At 42.6% G+C, this 19,509-nt stretch overlaps 1 protein-coding gene across 6 annotated transcripts in view; it reads left to right on the top strand.

Moving 5' to 3' along the window:
- LZTS2 (leucine zipper tumor suppressor 2) overlaps positions 1-15,231 on the top strand; it is a gene marked incomplete at both ends in the record, with an annotated part of 62,369 nt that extends 47,138 nt beyond the window's left edge. For all 6 annotated transcript variants that reach the window (XM_083363678.1, XM_083363679.1, XM_083363674.1 and 3 more), the window contains 4 exons: positions 9,666-10,076; positions 10,829-11,419; positions 12,824-13,093; positions 14,563-15,231. In XM_083363678.1, coding sequence (XP_083219804.1) covers positions 9,696-10,076; positions 10,829-11,419; positions 12,824-13,093; positions 14,563-15,231 — 1,911 coding nt within the window. The remainder of the gene's footprint in view (positions 1-9,665; positions 10,077-10,828; positions 11,420-12,823; positions 13,094-14,562) is intronic.
- Positions 15,232-19,509: the final 4,278 nt, after the last annotated feature.

The following is a 19,509-nucleotide window of genomic DNA, read 5'->3' as shown; positions in this document are numbered from 1 at the left end:
GCCCTCTATTTGTCCAGACTGAATGGTTTAATCCAGGGGTCCCCAACCCCCAGTCCGTGAACTGGTATCGGCCGTGGCATGCCAGCAGCCAGTCCACCCAAACAAGCAAAGCACCATCCGTGGGATGCAGGCAGCACACAAAACCACACACTCTCCAGTCCATGGAAAAACTTTTCTCCACGGAACCGGTCCCTGGTGCCCAAAAGGTTGGGGACCTCTGGGTTAATCCTTAATTGGCATGCTTAATGCGAGTTTTCTTAAGCCGTATTTATTTATTTATTTTTGGCTGCCCATCTGACCACGAGGTAATTCTTGTGGAAAGGAAGTAGGACCCCCCCCCCCTTAGATAGCGACCCTATGAAGAACGTCAGATCTCTAAAACTATATATCCAGCCACATGGACATAAGATACTTTGGTATTTGAACGTAAGAAAGCCCTTCTGAGTTTTATATTTCATGCTGCTTTTAAGCTTTAAAAAGTTTAATAGGTTTAATAGGTGTAACCAAGTGAACTAGTGTCCAGATAGTCCTGAACTTATGATGAGAATTGAACCCAAAATTTTATGTTGCTAAGTAAGACATTTGTTAAGTAAATTTTGCCCCATTTTACTACCTTTCTTGCCACGGTTGTTAAGTGAATCACTGTAGTTGTTAAGTTAGCAACATGGTTGTTAAGTGAATCTGGCTTCCGCATTACCTTTGCTTGTCAGAGGGTCGCAAAAGGTGATCACACGATGCTGAGACACTGCAACCATCATAAATATGTACCAATTGTCATGCATCTGAATTTTGATCATGTGACCATGGGGAATGTTGCAACGATCATAAGTGTGAAAAAGGTCATAAGTCACTTTTTTCAGCGCCATTGTAACTTTGAATGGTCATGAAATGAACTGTTGTAAGTCGAGGGCTATCTGTATTTTAAAATTAAATCAATTAACTGTGAGAGAGTGATTTTGTCCCTGATTAATTCAGAATGTCATCCCTCAGTATAATCAGTTATCAACTTTGTTCTCTTCATTGAAATGAAGACTTTAAGATAATTCGCTTCAGTTCTACTGTGTTGTGTATCCTCCTATTCATCAAATGATGAAGAATCAAGCCTACCATTATCTCCAAATATAAACGTTATATTCCAACTCCTGTGGATGACCCCACTCTAGGGTCACTAAATGTATAAAGTTGCAACTTTTTCATCACTATTTGATCTTGACTGGTGAGTATATTGCCTTACTTTCTCAGTTACGTTCTGTCACCATTGCTTGGAATGTAGCAAGTCTCTGGACTTCAAAAATCTGGGCAATAATTGAAGAGTAACAAATAAAAACAACTTTCCTTTCTGCCATCTCGGACTTTGCAGTTGGATGTGGCATCCTGAATAGAGCTGCTACAGATCCCCTTTCCCCTTAGAACAGTAATGAATTTGTGATAGACGTAGAGAATTATTTTAAAACAAGGTAAGTCAATTGGTAAATTGAATAATAGAATTGGATAATCTCATATGGTTGCTTATTATCACTATTGTACCTTTAAAGAAGCAGGTTCTCTCCAAAACAGATCACATCACAAGGCTATCTCTCTCACTGCTCAGATCTTAAGTTCCACCCACGTAATAGTCGCAGGTTGTTTTGGGATATGTAGGAGTGAAATCTTTCATTTGACTGAAGACTCACTGATAAAATCTTTTCTGTTCTGAATACTCAAATTGTGGCTAAGTGGGTTAGCATGCTGAGCCTGTCGATCAGAAGGTCGGCAGTTTGGCGGGTCGAATCCCGAGTGCCGCGTAGCAGAGTGAGCGCCTGTTACTCGTCCCAGCTTCTGCCAACCTAGCAGTTCGAAAGCACGTAAAAATGCAAGTAGAAAAATAGGGACAACTACGGTGGGAAGGTAACAGCGCTCTGTGCGCCTTTGGCATCTAGTCATGCCGGCCACATGACTACGGAGACGTCCTCGGACAAGCGCTGGCTCTTCGGCTTTGAAACGGAGATGAGCACCGGCCCCTAGAGTCGGAAACGACTAGCACACATGTGCAGGGGAACCTTTACCTTTACCTAAAAATGTACACCTCCCCAAATTCAGTTGTTGACTGTTGACATCTTTCTGCTAATGCCCTCCATAACAGAAAAGTTATTCCTCTGCTCAGTTTTTGCAGTCTTATGATTTAGGTGCAGTTGACTTTTTCCTCTTTTTTTCTACTTGTGGTCATTCTATTGTTTCCTCTGACCTTTCGGTTTTAATTTCTTCTGAAGTGTCCCCCCCAGATTTTACATTTCTAATTTCAACTTAAAGTGTCCATTGGCCACAATGATATCATGTACATTATGATGTTATTATGGAAATGACATGGATTATTTGACATGCTAATTACTTTGGGATGCAATTGATGCCTACTACATAATTCACATGATTTGAAAGATGACATCATGATGCACATGGTATCATTTCTGCCTATAGACATCCATGACCCTGGGCAAATTGTATTTCATCTTTTATTTCTACCAGCTCAAAGCTTTGATCCAATCATGTGTTCCCTTTGCCAAAATTAACTGTCCATGGGTCTTTTTCTGAAGTCTGGTGTAGAGCCTGGGGTACCAATATGCCTACAAATACCACTCTTTGCCTCGCTGTATTTGCCAATATTTTAAACAATTAAAAATAAATTTAAAAAGAAGCTTGTTTTCTGCAAAGCAAATTTCTAAATTATTATTATATACACAAAAATGTGAAACCTTACCTGCCACAGCTTTGGCCTTCATATGCATCAAGTTCTTCCCAAGAACCTAGGATATCATATAGAATATATCTGGACCTGAGAAATGTGGGCTTTTGTAATTGACAGTTGGAAATTTTGTCAATGCACATATTTTCTACTTGCTATCCCAAGATTTTTTGGTATGTATCCAAGGTACTGGTAACCACTGGAGCTACCATGGCTGGTTTATCCCATAATCTTTCAATTTTGATTATTATGGTTCACTGCACAGTCAGCCAGATGTTTAGACTGGATTTGTCATTTTTATCCACCTATCGAGTTCTCATTAAGGGCCTGGGATAGGCAGATATTATTAATGGTGTTCAAGTATTTTAGCAGGATGTAAGCTGTTCCAAGTAAAGCTGCAATTGACTGATGGTCATTTTGTCAATGCTGATAGCGTTCAAGTGAAGTGTTAATACCACCTTATAATGCCTTAATAAGACCACACTTGGAATATTACATCCAGTTTTGGTTGCCACCGTATAAAAAAGATGTTGAATTTCTAGAAAGAGTGAAGAGAAGAGCAACAAAGATGGCTAGGGGACTGAAGGATAAAACATCTGAAGAACAGTTGCAGGAATTCGGTATGGCTAGTTTAATGAAAAGAAGGACTAGGTGTGAAATGAAAGCAGTGTTCCAATATCTAAGGGACTGCCACAAAGAAGAGGGGGTCATTTCTCCTCCAGAGCAGTGGTCCAAAATCTTTCCAGCTTGGCGGCCCAACACGGGGGGAAGGGAGGATAGTTCCGTGTGAGTGGCAGGCACGGGCCTGCATGCGTGCACAGCTCCAAGTGCAAGTGCAAGTTCCTGTTGCTTGTGCAAGTGGAGGTGTGCGTGTGAGTGTAAGTACCTGCCGCTCACGCACGCAGCTCAACTTGTGCGAGTGGTGGGTGCTTGTGAAGCTCCACTCACAAGCGCCCACCACTCTCATGAATGGAGCTGTGCATAAGTGCTCACCACTCGTATGGCCAGAGTTCCAAACCATGGCCTGGTAGTGGGCCGCAACCTGGGAGTTGGGGACCCCTTGCTCCAGAGCACCTGAACACAAAAAGCAGTGGGTGGAAACTAATCAAGATGAGAAGCATCCTAGAACTAAGGAGAAATTTCCTCACAAAATAATTAATCAGTGGAACAACCTGCCTCTAGAAGCTGTGACTGCTCCAACACTGGAAGTTTTTAAGAAGAGACAAACATTTCACTGACATGGTATAGTAGGGTTGCTGCTTGAGCAGGGAGTTGGATTAGAAGATCCCCAAGGTCCTGTCCAATGTTATTTTGTTATTCTGTTAAGATTCTGGGTCCACTAACTAGCATCATCAGCTACAACTACGACTAGAATTGGAAAACAGTTGCTGCCAGTGAATAGAAAGAATACTGAACTGAACAGAATTGTTCAAACTCAGGCAACTTGCAGTTCTAGCCTAAGAAGAAGTGACCATGCTAACTAGGAATTATGTGAGCTATAGTCCAGAATATCTTGATAGTACCATATTATGAGGGACACGGTGGCTCAGTGGGTTAGTACGCTGAGCTTGTCAATCAGACTGTTGGCAGTTTGGCGGTCGAATCCCAAGTGCCGTGTAACAGAGTGAGCGCCTGTTACTCATCCCAGCTTCTGCCAACCTAGCAGTTCGAAAGCATGTAAAAATGCAAGTAGAAAAATAGGGACCACTATGGTGGGAAAGTAACAGCGTTCCGTGCGCCTTTGGCGTCTAGTCATGCCGGCCACATGACCATGGAGACGTCCTCGGACAAGCGCTGGCTCTTCGGCTTTGAAACGGAGATGAGCACCGGCCCCTAGAGTTGGAAACGACTGGCACGCGTGTGTGGGGGGAACCTTTACGTTTACCTTTTACCATATTATGGTCCAGGAGGATTCCCTCCTATTGTTTCTGGAGGAGTAGCTGTGCTTGGGTTTTTTGGTGGCAAAAATAACAAAATATCTTATATGATGTACTGGACAAAGTAGTTTGTTGTGGCACAAGCTTTTGATGGATCACAGCTGACCTCATCTGATGCATGGAGTATAGTTAGCAGAAGGTTAAATGTACTCACACAGCTGTGGGTGAGGGCAGAGAGGAATAATGAAAGGAGATGATAAGAAAAGTGGAATAATATAGAACTAATTGTTAATGATGCAAACTTATTGGGTTGATGAACTGAATAATTGTAATACAAGAAGAAAACTTGGTCAGTGTTTGATCTCTGAAAATTAGTAATAACTGAATGAATTGTCTTTTGATTGTTTTTTATAACTGGCAGCAACAGTCAACATGGCTGGGGATGGTCAGAAATAATAGGAGCTACATTCACAATATTCAGAGGGACTCCCTATTGCAGACATGTCAAACACAAGGCCTGGGGGCCAGATCCGGCCCGCGAAGTGGTTTCATGCAGCCCATGAAGCCATCCTGGAAACAGTGAGGGAACGGCCCCCACTGCCTTGGCCCTGGCCCAGAGACCCTCCTCCTGCCAGAGACCCTCAGATCTGTCCCACTCCTGCCCAGGCCCCCATAGGCACCCTTGATGCGAACGATGTATGCCCACCCAGTAGGCCATACGCACTCTAGCCACGCCCACCCAGTAGGCCACACCCACCCTGGCCATACCCACCCGGCCCCTTGAGGGCAACTGCAATGCTTATCCGGCCCTCAATGAAATTGAGTTTGACACCCCTGCCCTATTGGAATGATAGATCATAGAATCATGAGACATTCAGGATCTAACTTAATCTGATTTTACGTATTATCATTGTATTTTCTTTGTTTTATTAAAGCTTACGTAACAGGACTCTGTATTACACATTAGGTTTTGCTTGATAATCTGTAGCAGTGAGGACGTTACTCTTTGTCTTCAATAATTTTTGCTCAGTATTCATGTCTTGTAAACTTTCTGACCATATTTGGGGGAAAGGGTTACTTTATCAGAGATACAAATTGCACTTTTTGTTCCCTCTAGAATTGATGGTTGCCTCAGTCTTAAGTGCAGATAGTCCTTGACTTATGACCACAATTGAGCCCAAAATTCCCTTTGATAAACAAGGCAGTTGTTAAGTGAGTTATGCCTCATTTTACAACCTTTTTGCCATGGTTAAGAGAATCACTACGTTGTTAAGTTAATCATGCGGTCGTTAAGTGAATCTTTCTTCCCCCATTAACTTCGCTTATCAGAAACTCCCTAGGAAGACTGCAAATGGCAGTCCCAGGGCCCGTGACTACTGAAACCATTGTAAATACGTGCCAGTTGCCAAGCACCCAAAGTTTGGTCATGTGGGGATGATGGAGCCATGGTAAGTGTGAGAACTGGTCGTAAATCATTAAATGGTCATTAAACAGTGGTTGTAAGTCAAGGACTACCTGTAATTCTAATTTACATGTCTGCATTTATAGATTTAACTCGAGAGGCCTTATCCAGAGACTTGTCCTTGCTTTAAAATAAAGAGCAGAGTCTTTCACTTTAATTCATTCCAGCAAAAGGGGCAATGAACTCTGAGCCCCTTTACACCCTGGGAGGGGTCTGTCTTTCCTTAGAGAGCGGAGAGTGGGAGAGAAGCAAATGTTTGCAAAAAGAAAGAGATGCATAGCCAAAATATTAAATCGGAGGTCATAGAGATTTCCTCATCTCCTCAGCAGATCCCTTGTTTTTGCAGTACTAATGACATCCAGCTCTGCCCAAAATGGAGCTGAGCGAGGGCTGGTCTAGTGCCTAAGGTTAAAATAAATGCGAGTTAGTTCCACTTCATGATCCTGAACTGCCAGCAGGAGCAGGAGATACAGGCGTTTTTTTCTATTTAAAGCACACCACAAAGGGCAGGTTATAAAAAGGAAATCTGCACTAGAGGCAGCAGCAAAGGGAGGGGGGAGGCCGAGTTGGCAGAAGTGGAGGAGGGCAGCTGTTACCGTTGCTGCTACTTGGACTTCCCTCCCCCCCAGCGCTCTCCTTTGTTGCTGGCAAAGCAGGGGGAAAACCTTCCTGGAATCCTTGTTTTTATCGCCCCAGACAAGTATTTTGCAGGTCCCGAATGGATAAAGTGCCTCCTACACTTCACAGTAATTAACGCGAGAATGCTCTTGCAGAAAGCACAAGTGGTATTCTGGGATGCATTTACGAAAATATTTTATGTAACATTTTTTTTTGGTCCGTGATTTATTTATTTATTTTTTGTTAAGTAGAAATGCTTCCGAGTCCTGTGAGACTTGAACAACTGCGGAAGGAAAACGCTTGTAAACAGTGCCAAAGCAGGTGGATAACAGACATACTCAGATTTTCTTGGAGGCAGATAGATCTATTATTAAAATTACCCATACCAGCCCTTTATACTTGGGAGAGGCAGCTGGAATAAACGATCACGGTGTAGGTAGAGGTCATCCACATTAATAATCCCCAGAGCTTGAAGGGCCAGGAGAGGCCGATCTTCTTTCCAGATGAGGCTGTTTTGGCTCAGCTAATCTCAATGTACACATGTTGTACTTTGACAATAAAGGTTTATTATTATTATTATTATTTCCCCCTCCTTTGAAATAAAAGCCTGAGAGAGGAGCCCCCTTCCCAAGTTGCCTGGAAAGAAGGTTAAAATGCTCTGTAAATGATAACGGATCTTATGCTACTCCTGCCACTTGGGTATGTGTGCCAGAGGTCTCTGTGTCTGAACATTTCTGAGTGGAGATGTATGTATGTGCTGTGACACATGCACAGGAGCTCCACTGCTGCTGAATAATTTTGAGGTCGGCAATGAAACATTAAATGAACTATGCCGAATCTTTCTGATTTAGATATTGTGCATACACATGCACACAGATACTTTCACAGCAACTCATGTGTAGCATCTTTTTAGAACAACACTGAATAGATGCAAAATTAGACTTGAGGCATTTTCAGCAAACAAAACAAAAAAAAACTCTCCTCCCACTCAAACACCTCATCCCAGTAAAATTGAGTGAGGTTTTCATGTAAACATAGCATCTGCATAAGAACTCCAGGGCATGAGAAGTATGGGAAGATTTGCAAACACCATAATCTCTTTAAGATCTGATGCTTTATTTAGCAAGTCTGCCTGCATCAAGGGAAGGGAAAAAAAAACATACCCTACCATCACTATCCAAAGAAAGTAGGCTTTAATCTTATTCTAGGAAGATTTTCCTTCTTCTGTTTGTAATAAGTTAAAATATCATTTCCTGGCTCCTCTTAATCTGCACTTTGAATGTGTTTTGGCTGGATTCACGTAACGTGCTAAACTTAATATAACAAAGTATAGTTGTTGCGTTGGCATGGTATGCTAAGATGGTGCATCCAAGTAAGTAATCCATGTTATGGTTTAATTGGGGCTATGACTTTATGACCACAAAACGCCAGTAAAGGCACATATGGGCTGGATTTCTGTAATATGCTGAATCATAATTTGCCCAATCTTAGTTTAGTCTAATTCAGAAAGTTTTTTTTATTATCTTGTCTCCAGAAGATCAGGGCAGTCCGTACATAATACTTCACTGTCCAATTCCCCTTCCCGAACAACATTGTGCAGTAGTTGGACTGGCCCAAGGTCTCCAGCATGTTTCTTTGACTGACACCAGCCTCTGCATAACAATTGAATGAAATAGATGGATCACTAATGTTTCCTATGTGAATGAAATGTGAAATATCCAAATTTGCTCTTTAGCTTATTTTTTGCTTTGCTTTACCTTCTACTTGTTGAGGTTTTCCATTTAGCCTTTTTAACAGATCTTTCCAATGACCCGTAGTCTGGTAGAGCATGGAGCTGGGAACTAATAAACAACTTTATGGTGTCCCAGGGCTGGCTTGTCTTGGCCTTAATAGACGCCAAGTCTGGGAATTGGATCCTGAGTCAGAAAATTGAGCCCTGCCCCCCATTTCTCTCTAGACATAGCAAGAATGTGAATCACTTTACTATCTCTTCTGCTGATATCATTTTCATAAAACACCAGCTTATGTGGCAGGGGACAGAGGGAGGACATGCACTGTTTTATATATAGGAAATTGAATTAATGTTGGGAGGGTTAGACAGGCTGCTGTGTTCTTGTTCTCTCTCTCTCTCTCTCTCTCTCTCTCTCTCTCTCTCTCTCTCTCTCTCTCTCTGTTTGTGTGTGTGTGTGTGTGTGTGTGTGAAAGAGAGAGAGAAGGGGGAGGAAGGTGGAAGTTGCATTGCTTACTGTTATCTAGCAGTAATTGGTAAAAGAATGTTTTTCTCAAAACTCTTGTCCTCCATTTCCTTTTAATGAACCAAATTTCTATGACTTAAGACTATAGTAATAATATTGAGAAATGCCATTCAACTGATTTAATTTAGCACAGTAGGCAGTAACCGTTTCTAATGAAACTGGCAGTAAAGTTTTTCAATAAACCTGTATATATCCATCAGTTACTGTTATTTCTTTCCCCCCATGTTATTAAAAATCATTCTCTAAATATGACTGACAATAATATATTACATTGAAATAGGAGAAGAAGAGTGAGGGTCTTGACTTCAGCTACAGTTAGTATATTATGCTTCATTGCAATTTGATATCTCCTTAAACTTTTAATTACTTAGGCAACAGAAAATAACTATTTTTGCCAATCATCTAAGTCATAAAATTAATACCGTAGTTCCAAACAACTGTCCTAGATACAGTTTAAAAGTAACTGGAAATCAGACACTAGAGTGAGAAAAAAATGGGGTTGGGTCATTTGTTAATACGTTGTATGATCCAGGTCACCACATTGAGGTAAAGTGTAGATTTATTTTAGGCATAGTTTTTTGTTATGTGAACCCAGCCTCACAGAACATAAGACTTAGCCCAGATTTGCAGAAAATCATATTTTCATGCATTTCATAAAAATAGCCAAAGCTCAAAGTAATCTTAACCGTCCTTAGTGCCTGATCTCAGTTTATATTTTCTTTCTTTCTTTAAAGATCACCTGCAAAGGCGTTACTGTGAACATCATGGCCATAGTGCAGACCTTGCCTGTCTCCATTGAATCTGCCACTGAAGGGGCTTCCCAACTCTGTGCTAGTGCCAGCTCATCCCCTGCAGACATGGGAAGCGTCAGTAGCCTTATTTCGGGTCGGCCTTGCCATAAGGCCACCTCTGAGTTTGGTGCTTTCCCCCTGCATGGAAATGCTGGCTCCCAAGAGCTTCTGTGTCATGGACTCCCTACGAAGAAGAGCACCTACGCTTACGGCAATGAAGAAGACTGGGCTGAAGCTGTGTCCCCCATCAGCCCTTGTAGTGATGCAGAAGATCTGCAGGATGACAAGCCACGGAGCGGCATCGTCCGTGGACCACCTCCCAAGTTGGTTCCTGTTTCAGGGAAACTTGAGAAGGTAAGAGGAGACGATATTTTGGCAGGACCATTAGATCTTTCCATTTAGAGCTATCTATTTGTGACTAGGCTCGGAGAACATATGCTTCGTTTGATATTTTTTTCCCCCTGGTAGCCAAGGGAGATGATTTCACCTTAGAGCTAGACCTAGAATTTTGGGCCCTTTAATCATTTTTGAGCTTTAGTTCTTCCCACACAAATGAAATGGATAGGCTCAGTTTTTGGGAGACATATTTATTTCACTTGACTTTTATAAAATAATGGAGGAAAAACTATACCATTCTTCTTTAATATGTGTGCTAAGAACTTTTTTGGCATAATCCTGAATGTTTTGGGGGACTACAAAAAAAAGTGGGTCTGCCAAACTTTCCCTACACTTTAATCTTGTAGTGGAAGCAAGTGGTTCACCTTTTGAGAAAACATATAATATCAATGAGGGCTCCCCCCCCGCCTTTGCTTCCCTAGGACAGAGGAGTAAGGAAGATCCGCCATCCAGTCTACACTGATTAAATAATGTTGTGAGTTGTTTCTATCTCTGTTGGCTGTAAGTGGCCAATTGTGATAGCCTTCCTAGGCTGGGAACTGTTCCTAACCGGATCAACACACTATCTGAAATGAGGATAAAGGGGAGCCATCTTTTTGTTTGTGAAATATGGTATTTCTGCTTGAGGCTTACTGAAAGCATATTAATGGGAGAGGGTTTTAGTTAATATGTCCTTCCTTCATTAAGTTCTGCTTTCTGCTGTTTCTCAGAACATGGAGAAGACGCTAATTCGCCCCACAGCCTTCAAACCAGTTATGCCCAAGAACCGCAACCTGCCACTGCAGAGCCACTTGGTTCTGCGTCCTGGGACTTCGGTGCTCTCTGAGAGCCAATCCAGCCTAGCCCAGCTCTTTGGTGCCAATGCTGTAAGCACTGCAGAGAAGCTCAGTTCTTTGAGCTGCCATGCCAGCTCCCACTCTGGGACAATGTCAGACTCTGGGCGTAATTCCCTCTCGAGCCTTCCCACATACAGCACTGGGGGCAGCCAGCAAATAGAGCCAGTCAGTATCTCCATAGGCCATGCTAACCTTGACAGCCATGGCAGCGGCAGTTCACGCGGTCTTACTGGCCCATCAAATTCAGACAGTGGGCGGTCGTCCTCAAGCAAGAGCACGGGTTCCCTGAATGGCCGTGGGCATCCTTCCTCTGACAGCGGCTCCTGTGGGGGGCGTTCCCCTATGCACAGTGGCGCGGACGAAGCCCTTCTTGTCCATGAACTTGAAGAGAAGCTGAGGGAGCGTGAAGCCGAGCTGCAGCATTTAAGAGAGAGTCTGGATGAGAATGAGGTGGCCATTTGCCAGGTAACCTGGGGGTGGGAGTGAGGGTATCTTATTGCTCTTTCTAATATACGGGGCGGGAGGGAATGTATGTTGTCTAAAGACTGCTTCTGTAGGAAAGCTGCCTTTATCAGTGACTGATAGGCAACTTCCATTTAGCGGCTGGTATAGGGCTGGAACTGGTTGGATTATATTCAATAACTTGCAGGAAATCTGAGCTTCCTTCAGGGCCAGATAGGCCAAGTGCCAGATTTGTTTTTCCCTTATTTTTGGCAGCTTCAGTGGAAAAAAAAGGGTGGATGTTTACAGCACTGAGTGGAATACTGCTGTGAAACAATTTGTCCTCTGTAAGGATTAATTAGCAATATAATTTAATTTTCATTATTGTGAAAATTATTAGCTGCTTCAACTTGTATCCCTTTGATCTTTCCTCCATATAAGTAATTCCTGGAATCTTATCTTATAATTTCTATTATCATTTATGATATAGGTGGTTAATTTTGGAGTATTTCTGCTGAGATCTAATGGGACCTAAGAATGGTTGCAGGTACCTACATCCAAAATCTTCTTGCCAATAAACCTGCTGTTAAGAAGACTGCTGTTGGGCCATTTAAAAAGTTACCTAGTCTAAAATCTTGTATCTCAGAGTGGTCAGCTAGATGTCAGTCTTATAGCTTTGTTATGTGCTGAAAATCTTAGTAGGCAAAGGCAAGCTGCTTCTGATCTTGGAGGTGGCATATTGCCATCATGACTAATAGTGAAGTGCTTCATGAATTTGCCTAATTCCCTTTTAAAGCACATCTAAATTGGTAGCTCTCATCACTTCATTTTGTAATAAAATTCAGTTTCAACTAGGTGCTATGAAAATAAACATTGGTTCCTGAATCCTCTGTTGCTGAGTTTCAGTGGGTTAATCTCAGAGAGTAGTGTTAGAAAAGATGTAAAACCATTTTTCCTTTCCAATCTCTTCACCATACAGAATTGTATATATTTCTGTCCTTCTTGCTTTTATTTTTAAAATGGTCAAATAGATCTCAGGGTTGTTTGCTTCACACTCTGGATCATGGTTGGTTTGTTTTTGCACTATCATCTCTGTTTTGATCTCTTTCTGAAACTTTGTTCTCTTTCTGTCTCGAAACAACAACTGTGGCACTCTTAGATGTATAATTCTGTCCTCCTTTAATATTTATAGTCCAGGGTCTTCCTTAACAGGCTGCCCACAATTTACTGTCTTCTTGAGAACTTAAAGGAAATACAGTTCTGCAAAGGAGTAACATTGACCTCCTTGTTTGAGGCAAATTTTGGGAGGAAGGACCACAGTTACAGAAAGCCCAGGATACAAAGGGACTATTCTGTGGTGAACTGAAGAATCCAAGGTTATATATCAGGGCTAGTTTCTAACACTGGTTTTCCCCACCTTCCTTCCAGGTATATGAGGAAAAGCAGAGGCGCTGTGAAGAGGAGATGGAAGAGCTCCGGCAGGGCTTCAGTGCTAAGTTGCAGCAATCAGCCCAAAAGGCTCAGCGTAGTCAGCAGGTGTTGCAACTACAGATTTACCAGCTGCAGCAGGAGAAGAAGAAACTCCAGGAGGATTTTGTTCAGCTGCTGGCAGAGCGTGAGCTGCTGGAGCAACGCTGTGCCACCTTTGAGCGGGAACACACCGAGCTGGGTCCCCGGTTGGAAGAGACCAAGTGGGAGGTAAGTGTGTGTGTGTGGGGGGGGATGCTCTTCCATAGTTCTTGAAACTGAACGTGGAACTGAACGAGGCATCAGCATTAGGAATGGGGATTCTCATTCTCCCTCCAGCTAGACAAGGACAGATTGGAGAGATCAAGCTCACTTTTCCGGTTGTACCATAGAATTATACCGCACCACCTTTTTAAATGTTTTTGCAAATCGGTCACACTAGCGCTCCCATGGACTCTCTAACACACAGTTCACACATTATATTAAGTCATAAAATATGATTCTATTTTGTATAGATTGTTATCTCTAGTTTATAGTTCAGTGTGTTGTATAGATTCAACCAAGTGTATTTTACTCGGTTAATTGTGATTAAATGAGCAGTGTGGTGGCCTAGTGGTGAAGATGCTCACCTCCCTCTCAGAAGGTTGAAAGTTCAGTCCTAGGTAGTGGCAGATGTTTCCTAGAACATAAAGACAAGAAATATCTGCTCCTTGTAGGTGTCAGAAAGGGCATCCTGCCAGTAAACACTCAAGCTCTATGTTGTGATTCAGGGTCAGCCTGTGGGTTTGGCATTTGGGTCGGATGATTCAGAGGAGGAGGGGGGTGTTGGAGAGGTTGCTGATGAGAGCCCTCAGCCAGGCCCCTCCCATCTGGTCACGATGCAGACCCAGCTGTGTGAGCCTGACAGCGTGGATGAAGATGACCCACAGCTGGCCCTGTTCAAGGACGCCCGACGCAGGAGGCAATCAGGAGTAAACAGAGGAAGGCAATGGGGCACCTCGGAAGGAGGCAGAGAGAAGCCACGCCCTGAACTGTATAAAAGGGGAATGCGTGGGAGGGCTGGTTTGCTGAAGGCAACCGCTTGAATAGCTCCTGTTTCATGGTTCGTGTTTGCTCTCTTTGCTCTCTTTATGTTTTTATGTTAATAAATTTGGCAGGCTTAGTTCCAGCCTCTTGCCTTCTTATAAAAGGGGTTGTCCCTGCCTTATCTGCAGGGCCGGTAGCAGGCTGGTACAGAACACTCTATCCTGACTCTACCACGAATTAAGGAACTAAAGAATTGTAAAAAGAAAAAGTAAAGCAAGGGGTAATATGATCCCAGATAAACACTCACTTTTTAATAGTATTCTGGTAATGGTATTGGAAATAATGTGGGGAAAGACAGCAGAACGGGAAATAATGAGAGAAGAAATTTTCTGTTACCCTGAAATACTTTCTGTTTGCTGATCTACGGAGAAGTATAGGAGAATGTTCACATTGACATTATTGGGTTGTTTGAAGTCTTTTCAATCTCATTCTCTGCTGACCTGAAGGCAACTTTGAGTTGTGATCTGCCCGAGTCCATTTTTATTCCTGAATTGAAAGAGAAACAGGTACTCTCATCATTCACATCGCAGAATCAGATCTTAGCTCTTCTGAACTTGAAATGGAACATTGTGGCACATTCCCTGTCACCTTATATCTCTTTTCCTTCCCACCAGGTTTGCCAGAAGTCAGGTGAGATCTCATTGCTGAAGCAACAGCTGAAGGAGTCTCAGGCAGAGGTCGTGCAGCGGGGTAATGAGCTCGTGTTACTAAGGGCCCAACTGAGAGAAGCACGGGCTGATCTGCAGACGAGCGAAGAACAGGCCTTGAGTTTGCAGGAGATGGCCCGTACCAAGGCAATGGAGTTAGAAGTGTGTGCCAATGAGTTGGCCAGGCGCAAGAGTGAAGCAGAGCTGCTGCGTGAGAAGGTAGGGCGGTTGGAGCACGAATTAGATGCTTTGCGCAGCACTAGTGGAGAACTCTGTCCCCTGATGGCTGAATGTGATGAGGTAAAAGCTCAGCGACAAGCAGCGGATACCCTGCAGGGTTTGCGTGCACAAGCTGAACGGCTGCGCACAGAGCTATTGTGTGAGCGGCACCGTGGGGAGGAGCAACGGGAAGTTTTCCAGGCTGAGCGTCTCACTTGGCAAAGTGAGAAGGACAGGGTCATCCGCTACCAGAAGCAACTCCAGCATAATTACATCCAGATGTATCGGCACAATCGTGATTTAGAGTGCCAACTGCGCCATCTCAGTCTTGAACTTGAGGCCCGGGACATGGATGAATATGAGCTGCATGGAAGTGAAGGCATCTGCTTGGAGGAGATTGCAGCTACTGAGATCTGAACGTGCCTGTGGAAGCCGTATTGAATGGGTCACACTCCCACAAAGGGATACTGGTCAGGCTGGAGCATTTTTCCCTGGGATTTTATGTGACTGAGCAACTGAGAATGCAGTGCGCCTCAGTTCAGTAGTGGAAAGAGCTACCTTTCCAGTCATAAATCCCAGTGATAGAACTTGTTCTGTCACTTAATCTTGGTCATGACCTCTCAGTAAGTCAACAGTTTAATGGCTATTAAAAGTAGAATAGTGTGTGAAACTAGGCAGCTGGCCTTAACTCTAAGAGGTATAGGAAGACCTGGTTAAAGATTTCCTGGTCAACCTAGGAGAAGGAAAGTGCAAATCCTTCCTTTGAAAGCAGCAGCAGCAGCAGCCTTTATTCCAGCATTTCACTGAAAATGAAGCAGGAATAGCCTTTGTTTTTGCAAGAGGCTGTTAAATGGTGCTGCCTTTCAAGTCCCAATATTAATTAGCTTTCCATAAGACCTTGGGAATCACCACTTGCCTGTTGCTCTTTGGGCTAGTTGGAGATGAGACTTGCATGGATGGGAATGCCAAGATTGTGTAGAGCACTTTTGCTTCTACTCTGTTCTTCTGTTACCTTTATGTAATGATCCAATGGACTGTCAGTCACCACTTACTGAATTTTGGGAGATTTGGCTGTTCAACAGCTAATTAGCTGCTAATCCAGTTAGATGCAGGTTTTAGACTGGCTGAGGAAGCTTTGTCTTTACAAGGCTTTTCTTGGATTTTTAGCCCACTTCTCTGCTGTATGTGAAATATATCTTTTCTGAAATCCAAACACATAAATGCATACAATCAAAACCTGTACTATGGACCCTGTTACTATGCATATGAAATACATTTGCATTTATTTCCTCTTTTGCACATGCTTCCTGTAGTTATGAAGGACAAGGACCTTTGTAGGCAATTCTTTGGCCAATAGATGATGTGGGCCAAAGAATTAGGGATCTGGGCATTACTCCAAGCTTATTTCTTTTTATAGGACAAAATATTAATAAATTATACTAGGTTCAAAACTGATTCTCAGTATTCCAAATTCTGTTGTTTTTAAAAGCCAAAAAATAATAATTATGGAATACTTGCAGTCCTTTGGCTTCTCCCACCTAAAGCTTTGTAGGAAGACCCTATGCTAAGTATTTTTTTAAGGGAAAGCATATTCAGTACTGTGGAAACAGACCTAGTCTCTCTCTCACCTAATCCCCCTCCCCCCAAAACATATTGCTGCATCCATATTATAGACTTACCTGAGAGTAAGGCTGTTCAACTCAGTGGGACTTGCTTCTTGGTAGGCATATATAGGAGTGTATTATAAAAGCCAAAGATTCTTAAAACAGACTCAGGATCTATTTGGTTATCCCAGGAGCCTATCTCTAGATTACAGCACCAAAATTTGGCAGATTCAGAGGCACTAGATTTTGTGCACTTATTTTAATTTCTTTGTTTTTTAAAAGAATTCCAGAATATCTGTTCCCCTCAACCTCTCATCCCAGCTCTATACCAAATATTTTGGCTCCACTGCCATTGCTACCCTCCTCCCCATTCTTGAAGGGTGAGTAAAAAAAAAAGCCTAAGCATAGCATAGCTATTTGCTATGATGGGATCTGGATGACTTTCCACTCTCTCTTACTTACCTTTCTGTCTTTGGTCGGAACGCTACTCAGAGTATCTTTGTCATGACCTTGCTTGCCTGGGTATGTCTCTCTCACCACTCACCTTCATCCAGCCTCTACCTGTTTGCTCACCAACATCCACGTCCCGTTCATATCAGGGTCAAAGATGGCTGAGTTTAAATCTCCTGCATTTCCCTGATAATAGTCTCGTACAGTAAGGGACGCGGTGGCTCAGTGGGCTAGGATGCTGAGTTTGTCGATCAGAAGGTTGGCAGTTTGGCGGGTTGAATCCCGAGTACCGCGTAACAGAGTGAGTGCCTGTTACTCGTCCCAGCTTCTGCCAGCCTAGCAGTTCGAAAGCACGTAAAAATGCAAGTAGAAAAATAGGGACCACTACGGTGGGAAGGTAACAGCGTTCCGTGCACCTTTGGCGTCTAGTCATGCCGGCCACATGACCACGGAGACGTCCTCGGACAAGCGCTGGCTCTTCGGCTTTGAAACGGAGATGAGTACCGGCCCCTAGAGTCGGAAACGACTAGCGGGGGAACCTTTACATTTTACCTTTTAGTCTTGTACAGTATCCTCTATAGTTCCAGAAACTCAGTTTCCCAGGCATCCATATTCCCTTCCCATGATTTTTGCAAGATCTGGTCTTGTCTGAACCATGATCATTGTGAAGTCCTACAAATGTTTGCACGGCAGTCTGTCCTGTTGAGGTACAATAACTACTTGTCTACTTTTGTAATATGGTCAAGACTAATTGCATACTAGAATATGGTGCCTAGTCTGCAGCCTCCTCTCTTTTAAAGCTGTCCATGCACCTATACATGAACCACATTTATTGATTGCATTTGGATACAACAACTTCAGTAGATACTCAGTCCAGACCTACTGCTGATTTCCTACCCTCACAGGCCAGTGACAACTGCAAGGAGCTCCTTTCAAAGAAAAAAAGTTCTGTTTGTAGAGGGTCACGTGAACCCACCTGGACTTCTATAAAAGAAGATGTGGGGGCTATAAATTGTTAACTGACCTCCTCTCTTTGTCTTCCAGTGTATACTCAGGAGAAAAAAGGTCAGTGAAACAGGGTAAGTCAGAATTATGGACTGCAGAAAAGCCATTCCCAAAGGAACTGGGCTGACAAAATAGCCAGTTAACTACAAACTGAAGTGCTCTCTTTGCTGGAGAGATGCGATTTCTTTTTTTCAGGCTAAGTAAACAAACTTCTTCGAGGTTACAAGAGGCTGAAGAAATTTGAATAAAGGAGCCTCAGAGCAGGTTTTATATTTTGGTTCCAACCCATGGGAATCAAACCAGATAGTGCAAGGCATGCTCACTATGTCAGCTTGGTTAGATTTTGTTAACCTTTTTCCTCTGGCTATAAAAAAGTCAACTGCCCAGAATTGGTGCTTTGGCTGGAAGCAGCCAAAGTACAGCATACCGTGGTTTTGTCATCCTATTTAGGCCAATCTGGGAAGAACTGCCATATTGCTAGAATAGAGAGCAGCTGTTTTCTGCTACCTTAGTGTGACTCTCGCTTCAGGTCCTCTTGTTCTTCTTCACGCACAAATGAACAGACAGAAAAATTTGTGAAGGGTGTAGCCCAGCTAGAGTTTGAGACTATTTACAAGAGGATGATGGCATTTAGCTACACTCTGGAAATTCCGTGCATTCCAAGAGAAGAGGCAGTCTCTGTTCACTTCTACACAGTGTTCTCTTTTGCCCATTGTTATGAGAGGAGCTTGCAAAATGGGTGCGTTGAGACAAATAACATTAGACCAAAGGAAAAGCTCGGTGCATGTCACTTCTGTAATTATTAGCAACCTATACCTCTTGCTTAACCCACTTTAAGCACCACTGTATATTTTTCTTTTACTTTATTTCTGAAATTGTATATTTTCCAGGCGGTGTAATTTTTTTTGTACAAACCAAAAGAAAAGTGTGAAATAAAAAAAAAACTTAAGAAAATGTCTGTTTTCTTTTAAGAAAAGTCACATGTAAACTTGATGGATGGGGCAATGAAATGTGAAAGAATGAGCAGAGGGTGGAATTATTCTAATGGTGGACAAAGGCAGAGATGAAAATTTATCTGATGTCTAGCACAGAGTACGCTTAGTAATTTCTCATTTCTGCTCTTGTTCCTGGGTCTGAAAACAAAAACTGGGTCTAAATGAACTTCTACCACTACTGCATTTTTTTCTTCCACTGTGGCTGGTGGCAGCACTTTGTAAACAGCTGACAATTGTTCCATATGAGAAATATTGATCTGGAAATCAGCCAGTGTTGATCCACAATAGTTACTTCAGCTCAGGAGTGAGATAACAGTAACAATATAATTAGGTGATCTTGAAGACACTGTTGAATCTGGCTTTTAGAGAAGACTATAAAAGCAGTAATTTGATTTTTTTTTCAGTCTACGTACCTTGGTGACTTGCATCATTGCAATCACTAAGAGTAACTTTGAGGCCGGATACAAAACAACAACTATCTCTTTGTTTTCCTGGGTTTTCTTTTTGGGATCACTGCCAGTTTGTTATTCACTCAAGAATGAATTTAAGGAGATTCAAGTGAGAATATTATATCCAGAGTCTTGAATTTACAATCTGAGATATTGGATTATTGTCTTTCATACTTTATGGTTCACTTACAT

The sequence above is a fragment of the Vipera ursinii genome (genome assembly GCF_947247035.1).
Source record: "Vipera ursinii genome assembly, chromosome: 5".
NCBI classification, from domain to species: Eukaryota; Metazoa; Chordata; class Lepidosauria; order Squamata; family Viperidae; genus Vipera; species Vipera ursinii.
The sequence above is the reverse complement of the archived record's forward strand: the minus strand, read 5'-3'. Positions and strand labels throughout refer to the sequence as shown.